This window comes from Lissotriton vulgaris, chromosome 3_1 (assembly GCF_964263255.1).
Source record: "Lissotriton vulgaris chromosome 3_1, aLisVul1.2, whole genome shotgun sequence".
Taxonomy (NCBI): Eukaryota; Metazoa; Chordata; class Amphibia; order Caudata; family Salamandridae; genus Lissotriton; species Lissotriton vulgaris.
In genome coordinates, this window is record NC_141689.1 from 1,274,286,683 (window position 1) to 1,274,305,524 (window position 18,842).

Consider the following 18,842-nt stretch of genomic DNA (forward strand, 5'->3'; position numbering starts at 1 on the left):
TTAAAATTCAAAATTCAATATTTGCTCCGCACATTACCATCAAATGATGCGCTACCTTGAACACAGCCACGTTAATACCCCTCCCTTTGGAAGAAAAGGACAATGATATCCATGATTGTTTATTTCAGACTGAGGAGGAAACGAAGGAATGCGTAGACCAGACAGATGTTCCCTTATCTGACTCCCAAGGGGAACTATATTGTGATGGCTCTTGTTTCAAATTGCCAGATAGCACTACTACTGCAACCTATGCAATCACCGCGTTACACACTGTAGTTGAGAAATCCCACATTCCAAACCAGTCGGTCCAAGCTGCAGAGTTAGCTGCCCTTCTAAGGTCTTGTGAATGAGTGACTGGCTGTTAATGTCTGAGCGCCTCTGGGCAGAGAGAGGTTTCCTGACCTTGCAGGGGCAGAGAATACAGCATGGTCCACTAATACTTAGATTGTTATCAGCATTGACACTTCCTGATAAGCTGGCTATATTAAAATGGAGTGCCCACAAAGCTATCACAGATGATGTTGAGAGGGGTAACGCATTTGCAGACCAAACAGCTAAGGAGACAGCTAGATCAAAGGTGAACACGATATTTGTAGCAGGTCCTGCTAGATGGGTTCCAGACAATGAGATGTTCAAGGATACAGTGGAAAGTGTGATGGATATACAGTGAGAGGTGACTGTAGATGAACTGGAAACGTGGTAGGAGAGGATAGGACACTTGGGCAACGATGGGTGTTGGACTGACTTGTCAGGAAAGCAGAGATGGTTGTTGCCTTATGCTTTTGTTCTCCCTGTATTCACAATGACCCGGCGCACATTAGTGCCAAAGGAATATGCAAGCTGCTAGACCGAGTATGGCAGAATGATAATATCCCTAAGGTTGCCACACACTTGGTGAAACACTGTCTTATCTGTCTAAAACACAATTCTGGGGGGGGCACCCGTACACCTGCTGGTCATTTTGCATCACCTTCCTTCCCTTTCGAGGTTCTTCAGATGGATTTTATCAAAATGGAATGAGTAGATAATTTGAAATATGTACTAGTGGTAGTTTGTGCATTCAGTAAATGGATTGAGGCTTACCCCACTAAGGAGAATATGGCCATTGCAATGGCAAAATCACCTTCAAAACAGTATTTCCCATGCTACGGATTCCCACGCGTGATCTGGAGTGACAATGGGAGCCATTTCAATGCCAAAGTAATTGATGTGGTGTGCAAGGGCTGCAAAATATGTAGACATTTGATGCAGCAAACCACCCCAATCAGCAGGCCTGGTTGTGAAGTACAATGGTACTCTCAAGCTAAAGCTAGTGAAAATTCATGAAAGTACATGATTGCAATGGCCAGATGCGTTGTCCTTAGCATTTTTATCTACGAGAATAAACAGTGTATTCTAGGACAGGGTTATCACCATATGAAGTTGTCTTCGGACCCCCTGCTAATGTCTGGGGCGTCCCAAGGCATAAACATTTCTCCAAGATAGAGTACCACTTTTGATAGACTATCTGTATCAATTGTCTTAAGACCTTGGTTTTATCCACCAAAAGATACACACCACTCTACAACCAGTACCAGAGGGGCCCGGGCATAGACTACAGCCCGGGGACTATGGGATGGTTTGACATTTCCAGCGCAAAACCTGTCTGGAGCAGAGGTGGGAAGGACCTACCCAGGTGCTGCTCGCCACTCGTACAGCTGTCAAACTAGATGGGCGGAAGCACTTGGTCCATGCATCGCAAGTGAAGAAGCTGCCTCTGCTGCTTCCATATGTCGCCTGGGTTCTGGACGGGATCACCGACCAGGAAGGTGAGCTGGTGCCTTGCTTCATTCCTTTCTCTGACGCCCGGTTGAGAGGGGCACAGACGGATGAGGAGAGTGACAAGGCCTTATTCGAGGCGATTCCCCCTGAGATAAGGGCCGCCCAGATGCTCCAGCTACTGGTGTATAAACATCTGAGTCCAGAGGCCCAACTGAATGTGAATTCTTGTCTCTGTAGATGAACAAGTGCCTGGGCGTACCAGGTACAATCTGCGGCCCGACCGAAGGACAGTGCGCCAGAAGGGCAATCCTAGAGCTATGGAACGAGTTGAGCTTAGGGTGTCTGTGCTGTGACTTAGGTGCCTACTTTAGACTAGAGTGAAGAACACTGGTGCACTGCCCTGGACACTGGACAGGATCATTAAGGGTTTTTGCCCAGGAGGGAGGTTGCCCGATCCTGAAAGAAGAAGGATTTGTTTCTCAGTAAGAGCCGCCATTGTTTCCAGCAAGGGCTGCGATCGTGCAGTTCCTCCGTGGGAGTGCTTAATGAACAATAGGAGCCTGCCTGTGAGGCTCATAACGGACACAGGAAAGAAGAATACCCCTCTGGTCGGTTGTATTTGTGGCTCCTATTCTTAAAAGTTTTTTCTATGTACCTGTTTGGTCGTGCAATCATGAGAAAGGAGCAGTCTTTGGTGGTTTCTCCGATGCAGCAGAATGGTACAGGGTGGTCCAGTTGGTCTACTGGAAGAAGGTGTGGTGGTGGTGTTTATTCTTCTGGTGACAATAGCACTATTTGGGGTAGTCTGGTATTTGGAGGAATAACACCCTGTGCATACTTAAATAGGGACGACCCCGGTTCCGGCTGAGCACTCGTTTATTACATTGGCCCAACATAAAGAACGACATAGACAAACGTATACGTAAAATGCATTCATCCAAATACTTCATCAAGTACATAGCACTACTAATGCCACGAAGTGCTAGGCATGTGGACTGCTCCCCTCAGTTATGCATATACATGACTTACTGATATTGTTGCCATTGTCATTTGTAGGTAGCTGTGAAGCCTAGTTTCAACTGCTCTCTATGGTTTATATGCATTACTATGAGGATGCAATGAAAATTACTCAGGCTGACTATGAGGCAGTTTTAGATTATATAGTGGTACATCAAGGATTTACACCTGGGGCAGATGGAAAGGAGGGTACCATACACCCTAACGCTTGTATAAATGTTTTCACAGTCCATGAAAATGTCACATGGTTACAAAATGAAGTACTAGACTTCCAAGGTTTCAATGTCACTGAATACTTTAAATGTTTCCAAGAGCGCAATATAACTGAAGATAAAGCTATGCCAATTCCTGTGATAAATGCAACAGCTAGTTTCTGTGTTCAAGGGTCAGGTAATGTTTCCGTAAGACAGCTTCATTGTTATTATACCTACCAATTGAATACCACTAGCAGTCCACCCTTGCTGACACCTTCCAATGAATATTTAATCTGTGGGGAACAAGCTTATACCTGGCTTCCTAGAAGGTGGTCTGGCTGGTGTTATCTCTCCTTCCTTCTGCCACCTGTTTTTCTTGCACCATCTAATTGCCACAAATATCATAAGTTGCATCATAGGGACCTTCCTGTGCACCAGGTTAAAAGAGTTGTCAGTACAGATGATATTGGCCAAACAGTTACCTCCCTCCAGCAGTTCACTGATATAATGAAGGGTATTGTGGGGTCCCATATTTAATAGCAGTGACATACGTTGCCTTGCCAGAGTAGTTGAGGGAGTCATTAACACTACTGCTGGTATACTGACTAATATTACAGTTGAGCTCCAAGCTACAAGACTCGTCTCGCTTCAAAATTGGATGGTTTTAGATGTCATTCTAGCTGACTGGGGTGGAGCATGCCGGGACATCGGCAGCAGTTGCTGCGTTTATATACCCAATAGTGCCCCGACTGTATATTCTTCAATACAGAAATTAAACAAACTTGCCTCAGAGATATACCAAGACACAGGTTCATGGTCCCTCACAGGGTGGCTCTGGAGTCTGCTGGCTTAATGGGTTGGTAGATAGTTCTTGTCCTAACAGCAATCGCAGGGGTCATCTTTGCCTGTTGTTTGTGCATCAGTTGCCTCTCAGCCTGTTGCCCGAATTGTGTGAGTAAACTCACCACCAGCATTACACTGCACAAGCAGGATAATAAGTACTCCCCCATGATGATGCAAGAAATTCAATAATGCTGATTGACGAAGGAATATTCGAATATTAAATGACGTCTCTTTCATGCTTGATTTGGTTTGATTTTGTTTTGCAATATGAATGACTATGTAGAGTTGTAAAGACCCTGCTGGACAGCAATAAGGCTTTCAGCCACATATGCTAAATGGAGGGTCTATTATGTTTGAAATTCCCCTTCCCGTTGTGCACTTACACATGCTATATTAGGTTAGCAATATGTGGCTAAAAAGACGCCATTTGTATTCATGTTATGCAACCCACTGAGTTTTCCTCGCCACATGTACATTTTAGTTAGCTTGTGTGACTCCATTTTGTATTCTGCAATCACAAGAAGACTGCTTGGGCTGTGCTCGTACTAGGCCTTATTTTTAATCTGCTTGCCTCAGCAGCACACTGTGTTTCACTATTATTTTTTCTCTCCTGTTCAGCGCTGTAACCTGCTAACGAACTGATGTTCTTTCTTTGCATTCCAATCTCAATGTGTAGCTCTGCTCTCACGTTAGGAGACACTGAGTAACCTTGGGTTACTGATAGTGCACCCATCTGGCAGATGTTAGCTCATCTCTCTATACCTCCTTTGTTCATGCCCGGCTCAAGCCGGTATCTTTCCATTAGAGGCGTGGGCGAAGTCTCCAGAAGGTTTTATTATGTATTAGCATAACCTGGGGCGTCAGTCACCTCCACAGACATCTTAGTGGTAAAGGCCTGACTAGGCTCCTCTGCAGAGTATATGCTGAATAAAGTAAGCTCGTAATCTCTACTATCTGACTGACTCTTCATTTTGGGGAAGGCATAGCAGGTGGTTGTAAATTACCCGCGTGGCCCTAGAGGGCCCGTTCTTCAGAGAAACAATGTCATTTGGGGTTAAAGCTGTCAACGTATCCGAAAGGCGGCAAGGGGATAGACAAGGTAACTTCCTGCGGTTGCCATCCAGGTTCATAGAGAGCCACCATTCTGTTTAAACGATATCATTGCTGATGGCACTAATGGCCCATTCTAGCATCTGATCAATCAAAGTCAGTTTTACCAGCAGAAATGAAACACCACAATCGCCCACTTTTTTCCTACCCATGATCAAGGCAGGGGACCTGTATACTAAGGGCATGAGTAAATAACAGCAAACTTACACAAACAAGGGTCCTGAAACAAAGTAGAGACCACTGTTCAACATTTTAAATTGTAAACAGTACCTTTTAGATGTTAGTTCAATTTCCAGAAGTGGCTTGGTAGCTTTGACGGCCTCAGATCAAATTGGAGGATTGACGGTAAGCCTCAAGAGATTGGGACCTGCCCAACCTCAAACAGCCACTTATGGGCTCAGACTGGCCATCTCTTTGCCCAGTGTTTGCCCAGGCACGTCTCACAAAGCGGGGGACTCCAGGCAAAAGAAAAACACACCACCGGGTGCGGGATGAATGCCGTGAGTGGCGGCTGGAATGAGTGTCTCTGGTTCCTATGGTCCTGCCCACCACCAGCAGTCAAGACGGGCGTTCCACAAAGCGGGGGTCCAAGGCAAAAGAAAAGCGTTCCTCCAGGCATGGGATGAATGGCGTGAGCGGCGGCTGCCACAAGCCTCTCCAGGCGTCCAGTTGTTCTTTTGAGGTGGAGGGACTTGAAAGAAAGCTTTGAAGGGCACAGAAGTCCACCCTTCCTGCAGTGGCTCCAGACTCACTACAGGGTGGTATGCTGCTCTTAGTGTATGAACAGGGCACATCTTATCCAGTTGTAAGTGTGAGGCTCCTACCTCTCATCTCCCAGGATGGTCTAATGTTGCTGGGGTGTGAATTTTCCCTAAAAAATGAAAATTCAAGAGGCGTTTGGACAAACAGAAACATTTGGTTTAATTAAACACAGCAGCTGGGAGGCAGAGCTCAGTCGGGTCTGTAGACTGTCTCAGAGTACAAGGGTGTTTTGCCAATTCTTATACATTTCACAAAGTATAATAAAACGATTACATATTCTCAAAAAGCACTTAAATCCGGACCTAAACCAGGGACCATAAATATGTTTATACGATAGGGACAAAAGGTGGCTCTCGTTCTTGCATAGATATCGTGGGGCACAGTGTGTTTTTCCAGAATGTGGAAAATGGATATTTTTAGTTACTTATGTCCCATTATACACCCTCTCTTTCACGTCCCGAGCTCATCATGATGGTAACTAGAAAACCCGGGCACATAAACGTAAGGTTGCACACAACGCACTTCTTCCTCTATCTGCAACCATACATTCTTATGGTCAAGCCGATTCCAAGAAGCGAGCCCCGTTGTAACCACACACTCCTATGGTCGACCGATTCCGAGAAATAAGCCCCCATTTGCCAAGACACGACGACCAAATCCGAGAAACCAGCTCCTGTTTGCTAAGACATGACACCAGACATCCTGTCACGACCATTTCTCTCTCATCTAAGGAACCAGCCTAGGGTTATTTCTCAACACTCTGCGTCTGCCGTGACTTCCTCACGATTATGACACAGTTACGTCGCTTCTGCCATGACATCCGTATGATTACAACACAAGTAACTGAAATTTGCTCAAGGGAAGCTCCTTCCTCTTTTTTTGTCAAGAATGTATAAATGCCATGTTTTCATTGATTAAAGTAGAGACTATTCCCGAGCCTCCTTAGGTGACGGAGCTCTCCCTTAACTCGAGTTACTGAATAAAGACCCTGAATTCTAACCACCACGGACTCTGCTCTTCATGCTTGACCTTATTGATATTATAGAAATTCCGATCAAGGTAAATTACTAAAATATTTACCACAAGATGTCCGGCATGGAGAGTGTGTGATCAGTGTGCGTACAGTGTGCATGCTGTATCCTGATTGGTTGAGTGTTCCTAACTACATGTGACATCTAACTTTCTGGTATTTTGGGTATGTGAGCCCTTTCGACCAAAAGAGTTTTTTTGAAGCCAGTCTTCTTAGACTTGTTTGTGGTGCAGCTGCCTATCTGGGGAATCAAATTGATCTGGGCTTTCCACGAGCGCACGTTTTTTCCCCGGGTTATTTGTAATTCCACCTGTAGCATGTCAATCTATAAATATGGGCGCAGCTTGCAGGGACTGTCTAATCATGTATCTTGGGCTGGAGGTAGCTGGGGATGGATTTGACAACAAAAATATAATTTCTATATTGCAAGTACATCCAATACAATGATCGTAACTATGGGTGCATACAGCATAATCATTGCTATTACAGGTACATACCGCTTGGCCATTGCTATTAAGGGCACATAAACTGGAATTACTGCTGTTGCAAGTACACAGGTTGTCATTACTGTGATTGCGGGTACATATAATCATTGCAGGCACTTTGGCTAAGGTATACATTGATATCATGAAGATTGCATTTATCATCGTTAGTAAATGTATTGTGGTTATGGCATACATTGACATCATGAGTATTGAATTGATCAACATTATCATGGCTGTATGGTTTATGGCTGTTGCCTACATTAATATTACAGGGACTGCATTTATCAGCAGTGTTGTTACTCTTATGCATGTTTTGACTCGTGCACACATTACATTCCAGGGATTGCATTTGTCAGTAATATTGTTATGATGCAAACTGTTGTCATCATATACACTGTAATTACAATGGTTGGTATTGGCAGTCTTATGCATACATATATCATGACATACATTGACATCGAATTCTTCCATTCCTCCATTTTATCACCATCAAGACACACCTAAAGCACCCTTCATGTGTGGCTATCTAGAACAAATACACACAGCTTTGCTAAAGTAATTTTAAATCCAACTTCAACATGAGTTGGGATTTTAAAATGAAAGTCCAGTGACACCAAACTTTAAAAAGTCTATCACTACCCAAATGGGGATCACATTTAAAAGATTAAAAGATGTAAAAAGGTAATCAAAAGTGTTATCCAATGGCAGAGATAGGCCTTGCAGTAGTGAACAACAAAATTGGGAGTTTTTCACTACAAAGTAATGTAACTTAAGAGTACATGTCCTGCCCTTTAAATACATTGCACCCTGACTTTGGGTTATATAGGGCCTACCTCAGTGGTGACCTCTATCTATAAAAATTGACATTTTGGGCCTGGGAAGAGGTTTTCATTCCAGGTCGAGACAGCAGTGTAAAACTGCACAAACATGCTCTACAGTAGTTGGCCACAGACCTGTTTGAGGGGCTACTTATGTGGGTGGCACAATCAGTGCTGCATGCCCACTAATAGCATTTAATTTACAGATCCTAGGCACATGTAGTGCACTTTGCTAGGGACTTATAAGTAAATTAAATATACCAATTGGGGTTAAGCCAGTGTTACCAGGTTTATGGGAGAGAGCACAGGTACTTTAGCATCAGCAGTGGTAAAGTGCACAGAGTACTAAAGCCAGCCAAAATGAGATCAGACAAATGGAGGAAGGCAGGCACAAAGTTTAGGGAAGCCCGCCCTTAAGCTGTCATGTCTAAAACTGTCCTTGCTTTTTGCTTGCTGTGAACATTCGCACATTGCATTTCTTGAGGCATTATTTATTTGGTGCGTCATGCAGAAAGGATTGTTTCCAGAAACTGATTCTCAAAAACACATGTTATATGTTTCTTGCTGCACAATCTGTTTCCCTTCTGTCTTTTTAATTTTGGTCAAATAATCTGTCCTACAAATTTTAACCGTAAAGATGTATTTTGTGTGCAGATTTTTCTCATACGATTAATGCATTAGTTGGTTAATTCTGATATGTAGTTCCCAATATAATAGACAACTTTTGTTTTTTAAGCATTTCTGTTTCAAATTGGAAACCATTTCAAAGAATGTCAAGAAAGTATGATGTAGATGCGCGGTATGTTTTACACCTTTCTCCTCCAATCTATCAAAATTAGGCCACATAACACCTACTATCAAAAATCTGATTAAACAAACTGTGGTGTATTCAGTACTGCTTGAAGCTAACCCATCAACTTGTATTAACCCATTTGAGATATTAACATATTGTTAGATGATCCAAAACATAGTCTAGATACAAAATTAAAAATGTTTTTGCAAGTTACTTCTGCTATTCTTCTGTTTTCTTTGGATCTCAGTGTTAACTAAATATTATCTCTTTAATTTTTCCTTTTGTAGCCAATGATGCCATGACTGAAAACGCTCCACTGGATGGTAAAATATCTTACTTTTTCTATGAGGATTTCCCAATTTTAGATTTTTTAATTGTGCCCTCTCACAACCAATGAGATAATGCAGGAGGCGGTAGTCAGTAAAAGACACTTAGAAGCAGTTGGATCCTCTAAAACTGCACAGTTACTTCCAAGAAAGATGAAAGCAGAGACACATGGCTTTATTCATGGGGCAACGGCCACCAGCCGCTCTGCCTTAGTTCATCCTCATTGTTCGAAAATGTGCATTGTGTGCCACTGCATCTATTTCTAAATGGCAACAGTGTATGCAACCAGAGGTGCCTCACCTCATCAGTGTCCACTTGCTTCCACTGCTTGCTGTCATCACCTTTACCCACCTAAAGATGCTCATATGCCTAAAATAAAATATATAGAAATATGCCATTTCTGTCAGTGTAGCAAACAGTGTAACTCCCTATCTAGCTATTTCCCCCTTGAAATCCCTCTCGAGACTTTCACGAAAATATAAAAGCTCTGTTCAGCAACATGGTAACATGACATTATATCATTCTTCCCACCTGGGGGACAGTTTGTTACAGCCCTTCCAGGTCATGCACCCCAAAAGCTGTAATGCTCCAAACCTTGTTGTCCACTTATATTGCCCATAGTTACGAAGTACTAATATATGGAGTGGGGGGTTACTAAAAGTGTCCACCTTAAAATAATGGAAAGTTGACAAGAGGGTTTTTGGTGGTAAACTATGTTTTAAATCCTAAATATGACGTGGCATTTAATGTATGTGGTAGGGTTGGTTTGAACATTAATGTCACAATTGAAAGCTGTCTTTCAGATATGATACAACTTTATCATTTTATTTACGAGGTGTTACGTTTTGGAGGGAGTACACATTATTGGATTCTCTTTGTGTAAGACCTTTCTTGCTTACATCTTCAGACTGCTGGCAGTTGCTTCCTCACGTTGCCCCTAGACTTTAGTTCGAGTTCTGGGGAAACATTTGTAGAAGAATCAATACTGCGGTCCTTACTCTTCTTTCTGGAAGGAGTATGAGCAAGGAGTCAGGTCAGCGTGCCTTCCCTCTTTCTTAAGGAGGTCTCTCAAAACTGGAATTACTTCTCACCCTTGTGAAGCTATTCCTAACGAGTCAGATCACTCCTGTTTGTCACTTCCTAGACCTTTTCCTGTATCTTCTTATGGTTATCCCCTGATTATGATGATGACCAAGGCTTCCATAGTGTTTCCTCCTTGGAGAGGGTCAAATGTATTTTCAAAATGGCAGCCTCAGGTGACGAGCTCCTGTTTCTCCACCAACTGACAATTGTCTTCAGGATGGGCTGCCATGTACTAGTGGAGAGTGGTACTACTACCAGTGGAACCCAAAGTTTCTGATTATTGTAGCAATTAAGTGACTTTTTAAAAAGGAACGGAGATATGCTTAAAGTCTATTTCCTTGTGTTACAGAAAGGTAAATACTGTTGGACAAATGTTATATGAAGCTCCCTCAGTCAATCCTGATTGATATCCACTTGGCAAACTTGACAGGGAAGACTACTTTAATTGCAGAGGACATTGTAATTTCAGAGGCTTTTGTTAGGAAGGTACAAGGTTCCTGAGACCCCCAAGACATTTTCACGGTATTGTTCTATTTTCTATGCAAGGTTTAGGCTATGTGTAATGTATTTAAATGTGGGGTTATGGATGTTAAGTGAAGTGATTAAAATGAGTTTTAAGTATGTTTTATGTATTTATAAGATTGTATGGTGTTTTACATTTTTTTATTAATTTATGTGTATCTTTTATGGTTATCTTTTAACCGAATAGAGATTTATACTACTGCTACTATTGATATATAGTTGCCTGACTATATATCGGTCCACAATTTTTTGACTGTGATATTCTGGAAAGTCGATATTCCCAACTCAACATGTCATACCTCCATGGATTCAGAGAAATCGCCTTAGCAATTCAAGATGGACTGTTTCTTTTAGGGTGGACCAAAACTGAATATGGATGATGTTTGTTTGTGGTCTATTTATGTTAGAGAAGCTAAGCTTTCGGGGGTAGGTTAAATTGGTGATGATATCAAGAAGGATACAGGAAATTATTCTGTCCTTGCGGTGATTTGTTCTTGATCACCTTACCTTGAATGCTGATTCTCAGAGACTTGCCTAAGTTAAGTCTCCAATACAGAACTCGCACGGCAGCCTAACTGAACTAAGCAAACATTTCCCTGGTTGGATGTTATTTGTGAGACATCGTTGACAGTTCATGCTGCAGGTACCTTGGATTGCGGATGGGCTAAGTTTTGAGGTTACAGATGAAGTTCTACCAAGCAGGTGAACTCAGCGGCCAATATACCCCTTATTAACAGATCTCAATTAGACATTTGTGGATTCTACTACTGGATTGAATTCAAATAAAAAATATGTTCTAGGCTTTCTTGTTGCTGGGCAAAGGACATGCTGTTAAAAGTCGTTATTTTGCAAACTAGTTGTTACTTTGTAAACAACAGATTCATGAGCTTGATAAGCTCCAATTAAAAGAGGTGCCTACCTTAGTACTTTAATATTTTAAAGATCCTCAAAGACTGCTATCAGGGTCTGACTATTTACACTATATTTACTTTTAGCCTTTTTCTTGTAATCTTTGGTGACAGTGGGAAATCCTGAGGTTTCTTCTGGTGCTTGAAGGAAATTTGAGTATTATATGGTGATACTGGTTAGGCCTCCCAATGTAATACTAACATGATACCCCAAAGATGGTCCTTGGAGTCAGACTTTACTACAAGAACATGTGTTTAGCATTTCAGAGTACCTTACGTGGAAGATTATTATTTAACATGACTCAAAGGAAATCCGACACCAATTTATAAAAAGATAGCAGATTTTTATAAGAATTTAGACAAAAAGTGAGCGAGATTTGATACAAATAACCAGAGTTAAGTGTATAAGAACACATTATAAAGCAATGCAATTCAATGCTGAAACTTTACCACTACCACCTAGGAAGGCAACGAACCCCAATACGGCCACTAACAATTTCGACAATTGGATTTCTAGCACCCTTGACCTGGTTCTCCCCAAACACTCATGTAACTCCATAAAAAGACCCAAAGCTGCCCCTTGGTACACACCCGCCCTTAGAATCATGAAATTAGCTTGCCGTAAACGTGAGAGAGCCTGGAGGCATGACCACTCTCAACTCAGAAAGGCCGAGTACAGAGCTGCTATAAAGCTCTATAAACAGGAGATAAAGGCGACACAAGCTTCTTTTTACGGAGGGAAAATCAACGCAGCCGCGAACGCCCCAAAGGACATTTTTAAAATTGTTAAATCCCTTATCTCACCCCCTGCGGAGCGCCCTTCTGCTGAAGGTGCCTAAACTCGCTGCAATGACTTGGCTGTCTTCTTTTCCCAAAAAATCCAGGCCATATATTCCTCATTCGAGGACACTAAGAATGATATAGAATCCTGCGTGCCCACAACCTCTGACCCCTTTGCTTCTTGTATGCTTGACACAAATCCACTCCTGGACATTCCCGGCTTGGATAGACTAACCCCTAAGATCACCTCTGGCTCCCCCAACGACCCAGCACCCCCTCAGACCCTCACTAAGGTCATGGACGTTATTCGCCCGGTCATATTGGACGTTCTCAATACATCCATCACCTCCAAATCCGTACCACCTTCATGGAAGTGTGCGATGGTGAGGGCCCTATTGAAGAAGCCCAATCGCGACCAGAACAACTTGGTGAATTACCGTCCCATCTCCTTACTCCCTTGGTTGAGCAAACTGCTTGAGAGGCACGTAAATAACACCTTGGTGGACTACTTGGAGTCCAATAGCCTGTTGCGTGCCTCTCAGACAGGGTTTCGCCCTCTGCACGGGACCGAAACCACCCTCTTAGCGGTAAGGGAAGAGGCGAGAGCCGTGTTGGACCGGGGTGGAAAAGTCGCCATTATTTTATTAGATCTCAGCGCCGCGTTCGACACGGTCAACCATGTCACGCTATTACAACGACTGGCGGGCATGGACGTGTCGGGCGCGGCCCTAGAATGGCTGACATCCTCCGTGGCTGACCGCTTCTTCCAGGTTTTTGAGGGTGAGACGATGTCTCCCAAACACCCACTCAGGTGTGGGGTGCCCCAGGGCTCCTCCCTGAGCCCCACCCTTTTTAATGCCTACATGGAACCCCTAGACAGGATAGTCCATCCCTTCGGTGTGCGTATCGTCACCTACGCGGACGATACCCAACTGGTGGTCTCTTTAGACCACTCTGAGGGATCGTCCCACACCTTAGGCCCCTGTCTAGAGGCTGTCGCTAGATGGATGCAATCTTCCTGCCTGAAACTTAATGGGGAGAAGACAGATGTCATTCTACTGGGCAACCCTTCTCCCTCTGCCCTTGTATCCATCTGGCCACCATGTTTGGGCCCGCCCCCCGTCCCTAAGTCCCAAATAAAGAGCCTCGGGATCTGGATCGATAAAGCCTTGGACTTCTCGGCCCAAGCTACTAAGACTGCCGCCACCTGCTTTGGGCTTATGAGGACGTTGCAGAAGGTGCTCCCTCTGCTCCCATTCCAGGCAAGGTGGGTTCTGGTCCAGGCCCTTATACTCTCCCGCCTGGATTATGGGAATGCTCTTTACATGGGAGCTCCGACCTTCGTCACCCAGAAGCTACAAATCACACAAAACAGTGCGGCCCGCCTACTCTATAACCTCCCCCGCTGGCAGTCAGCGAGGAATGCCTTAAAGGAGCTTCACTGGCTCCCTGTAGTGGCAAGAGTACAATTCAAGGCCATGTGTATTCTACACAAAGCCTTTCATTGTACAGGTCCTGCAATTCTACATCCTTTGGCTACACCTTATGTCCCGTCCCGCTCCCTTCGTTCCTGCACCCTCCAGCTGGCCACTTCCACCAGAGTCAGGAAAGCCCGCTGGGGAGGCCGCTCTTTCTTCCATACTGCGGCTAAGCTCTGGAACACCCTCCCTCTATCTCTTCGAGGAAACAGTAACCACATGTCCTTCAGGACAGCTCTGAAAACAGACTTGTATGTTAAAACCTGCTGAACTACCTTGAGCTAGCGTTGAGCACTAATCACAAGCGATGCAAGGCCTCCGGGTAGTTTAGCGCTATACAAGTGCAATTTTCATTCATTCATTCACTGCGATCAGAGGGAAAAATGGTACTAGTGACAGTCGGTCACTTGCAGGTCAAGTTACGTGTAACCCAGGGAGGGGTAAGATTGTGCAGGTCCCAGGACCAAGTCACAACAGTCACTTCGATTTAATCTAGTTCAAGAGGCCTGGGTGCAGAGTTGTCCTGGCTGTCCTTGGTTCTGGAGCGAGTGCTGCAGGGATACTGGGTTTACTGCTTAAATGGTGCTGGGGAGAAAACAGGTGCAAGAACTTTGAAATAAGTCCAATGCCGTGGTCTGTTGAAGGTGTTGCCTGGTTTGCTCTTAACGTGCCATTGAGTTTAGGAGTTGATAACCAAACTGGTCACCAACAAATCTTGGTAGTAGTAAGGCCAGTGAATCAGTACTTCACCATCTGCAGGTCCGAGGGGAAATGGTAGCCACCTGAAACCTGTCAGAGTCAGTGCTATGTTCCCTACAATGCACTGGACCATTTTCTGTTTTGGGTGATTCCCTTGAAGGACCTGAAGGACAGCAAGTCTTTGGTTCCGGGAAAGGTTTTTTACTGTGGTGAGCAGGGAACTAGTGCCCCTAGTCCAAGGGAGTTAGGAGTTCTTTGGCTCAGAAAATGGTTCCTTTGTCTGGGGAAGCCAGTCTTTGGTCCAATACGAGTCTCAGTCATGCTGTTCCAGGAGCGTTGCCACCGGTGCAGATTATCCCACCTTTTGTTTGCCCAGCTCCTGTTGCCACAAACCTGGTCTCTTCTTCACCCTTTGTTGCAGTCTTCACAGATCTGAAGTTCTAGTGTCAGGGGCCAACCCTAAATTCTACATTTGGAGGTATTACGGGTGTGAGTGCATGTGGGCAATAGGCTATTTACCGCATTAGCAGATCCGTTCCTGATGTGACGACACCAGGGAGAGGTTGTCACCTTTACATATCCATAATTCTCTATTCTGCCACATCTTAAAATGGTCAAAACCTTCCTTGTCTGTACAGAGCAGGTAGCCCATTCTGAGTGTGGGGCTAGACATCTGGGGTATTATGCCCTCTGACCATCTAATGTCCTGCCTTCATGGATGCAGATTTGCCCGGGGACAGGGAGAGGGCGGCTTTCTCTTTGAAAGTCAACCTGCATGCATACCAGAGGCAGTGAATGCTTTGAAGCTCCCCACCTTGATGTGCCACATCACTAGCCATTTTGCCAGAGAGGAGATAGCTACCTCCTTCCTGGTCAGGCCTTTTTCTGACTCCTGGGTGTGTTCACACTGCCTGGCAGGAGATCAGATATCTGTCTTTGCGCTGGCTGTTGAAGGCTGCCAGCCATGCAACAGGAACGGCTAGGACAATGATGTGGTCAACCTATAGGGTAGCAGGCTAAGTGCATGCCACATCAGCCTCAACACTGGAATTGTGCCAGGGACCGGTAGGCATGTTGTTTGATACCAAACATGACCATTTCAGTGGCACTGTAATGGAGCTGATGACCTAGATTGTGCCCAAGTGCCAAACAATGTTCTCCCATGGACTGCTAAACACCTTAATGGAAAGGGCCACTATAGGGACGTATAAGCTTGCAGTTATATGTTCAGACCTTTAATATTCTGCACCCTGCCTTCTGGGAATAGGAGGCCTATCTTAGGGGGACTACCATAAATTAAAGATAGTGCCTTGAACTTACAACACGTGGTGAGGGCAGAGTTGAGTTGTAATAGTGTGCACTGTTCCTGCAGTCTGTAATAGCAGGCTTGCTGTCATCTGTTTTCTTAGGTCACTCAGGGTGGTGAAAATAGTGCTTCAGGTCCTGTTGATCCCTCTAACACCCATGCCCCACGAGCCCTTCTTACCACTTTATTGGGCAATTATAAGAAGGTTAAAGTCTGTGTGAATTGAGAGTACCAATTTGCTACATCATGTTTTAGGGCAAGAGCACTGGCACTGGGGCCCAGTTACCAGGCTTTTGTGCCCTTTCAGAGGCATAAACCAGCAGTTAATAGTCGAAATTAAGGCAAAAAGTGGTGTGAAACCTGCAAAAAGACTGTTTTCCTGCATATATTCCCCCCAGCTAACACGTCTAGGAAACTCAACCCCACTTGGGGTGAGTTTTCTTGACTTGTCCGTTGAGAAAATTTCTTGCAGTCAGAACGGTACAGGATTGATTACACATCACCAGTTATGAGGGTGCAGAGTGAGGTCTCCGGCATTTTGCCCTTCATCTCTGGCCCCGTTTCTGACCCGTAACTGCCCTGTAACTGTAGTCACGATCTGACCCGATTCGCTAGTAGGCAGCGGGGGTCCAGCAGGGGTCGGTGGCCGCTCCCGAAGAGATCCATTCAAAGCGCTCAGAACCAAGAAAAAGAAATGGAAAACAATCTGTGGTAAGTGGCAAGAGTGGCAGCTAGTAGCTGGTGGCTGCAGCGTGAGTGAGCCCTCGGTAAGGCAATATGGCCAATGACACCAATGACACACACAGAGTAGGCAACAGCAACAGCGAGAACAAAATAGTAAAGAATGAAAGAATGGAACAAGGGGATGTTATGCCCTCCACAAGAGTAGTAATTCGTTGTTTATTGAGGGTAGTTGTAGCACGGTTGATTTCATGCTTGATAAATGGGCCTTAATATATAATTTTTTAATTGCTCAGGGTATTTTATCGTTGTGACTACATGCTTGTTTTCAAGCGCAAATAATTGAGGAACAGCAGGACCCTTTTTTTTTCTTTTCATTTTCCAACTGGATTACCTGGCATGAGATTACCAGTAGCAAACTATAGATTTGGAATTCACTGACCGTTGCCTGACTTTACTGGAACTCTTTCCCGACCAGTCAGTACAGTGGAACATTTGTTTTAATTTGTAAATTGTACACCTGCTGTATAGCTGATGCACTTTAATATATATCTGCCCTGCTACTAATGTAGAGGCTGCAAAGGCTGATAATTTTTCCCGATCTAAGGAAATCACCCTAACAGAAAGTTTGAGAGGCTCCTGGTAGGACAATGAGGAAAAGAAAGGCAATAGAGACAGACACTTACAGGAAGAAGATAGGAAAGACCAGCAAAACAGTTACATCTGCAGCAGATAATTGCACATTGGCAGCGATTAACAATTTGATTGAAGAGGTGGAATCCATGCTAGCAAAAGGGCACCCAAGGGCACCAAAAAGATTTCCATATACATCAGTAAACGAAGTAAAGAGAGTACCATACAACAAAGCACAGCACTAATAACACCTCCAGTAATCGTACATCAGACCCCAGTGACTCTTACACTTATGCACGTTAATCCCTCCCAAACAGCCTCTCCCAGGCAAGATATCATAGGGAATGATAGCAGTCTGGTTAACATTTCACACCGCACACCATCACAGCTGAAACCTGGCGTTCCTTACAACAGTGCTTTAAATGGGCCGGTACTCACCGGTACGGAGTACCGGCACTTCTTAATTTTATCCCCTTGAGTACCGGCACTTTTTTCTAGAAGAAAGAGAGTATCGGTACTCATGGGGATCGGGTTTTAACCGAGGCAGCGCGCTCCCTTTATCCCTCAAGTTATACTACGGCAGCACCTTTCAAGCACTGCACAGAATCAATCAATGGAGCTCGTCACCAGGACTCAGTGTGAGCTGCTTTGTAAATCAGAGCAGGGGTGTGTCTGCTGAGTCATTTGCTTATCCAAAGATCTTTCACAGTGGGAGCTAAGAGGGAGCTGTAAAATCTAATGGGTGGCGGTGGGAGGCACTATTCAGGATATAACAAAAGAACGTATGAGAAGGCTTTTACAGTTGCCAAGCATCTGAATTACTTTCTTGCACACTTCCACTTCCACACTCGCTGATTCCTATTTCATCGACCTTGGACAGACCTTAAGACCAATCAAAAACGTGGGGATTGGCACCCGGTTCCCCAGTCCAGACGTTGTCAGCTCTGGCCCTAACTCCGGTTTACAAATCTTCCAGGAAAGACTTATTTTTTTTATTTTATGCGTTTTTATATAGCGCAGACTTTCCCTGAAGGTGTCAGAGTGCTGCACAATAGGAACAGTAATGATACATGAGGAGAAAATTACAAGTGAACAAATTACAAAAGCAAACGTTGTTACATGAGGCAAAAGTGACAATTGTGAGCAAACAAAATACAAGAGGTAGCAAACGATACATTACAGGAGGAAAAAGTGATATGTGTGCAGGTTACAAAAGCATACAAAGTACAAGTAGAGGTATAGTACTGAAATAAATGGCAGACACAAACCCAAGAACAAACGTTACATGAGGCAATGGTGGCACTTGCGCAAGTATCTAAAGCAAACAAAATGTAAGAGGTAGCAAACAGTATGTTACAAGGGAAAAGTGACGTGTGCATGTTACAAAAGAGTACCAGTACTGGACAGATGGCTCAGTGGGCTGTAGGCCACCAGTTCGATTTAAGGCAGGGTGAAGCAGCATGTAATCCTTAGGCGGTTGATAAAATGCAAGCAGATTTCGTGCATACAACCTTGGCACAGTGAAAAAGCTAAACCTGCCCCTTGTTCCCCATTAGCCCCGCCCCAAACTCCGCCCACTGCTCCTTTTGCTGAGTACCTGCACTTTTTTTCC

At 44.3% G+C, this 18,842-nt stretch overlaps 1 protein-coding gene across 1 annotated transcript in view; it reads left to right on the top strand.

The window, feature by feature from the left end:
- Positions 1-18,842, top strand: part of LOC147727785 (uncharacterized) — a 1,253,841-nt gene that overhangs the window by 726,159 nt on the left and 508,840 nt on the right. The window contains exon 5 of the mRNA XM_086963180.1: positions 9,101-9,136. Within this exon, the coding sequence (XP_086819306.1) occupies positions 9,101-9,136 (36 nt within the window). The remainder of the gene's footprint in view (positions 1-9,100; positions 9,137-18,842) is intronic.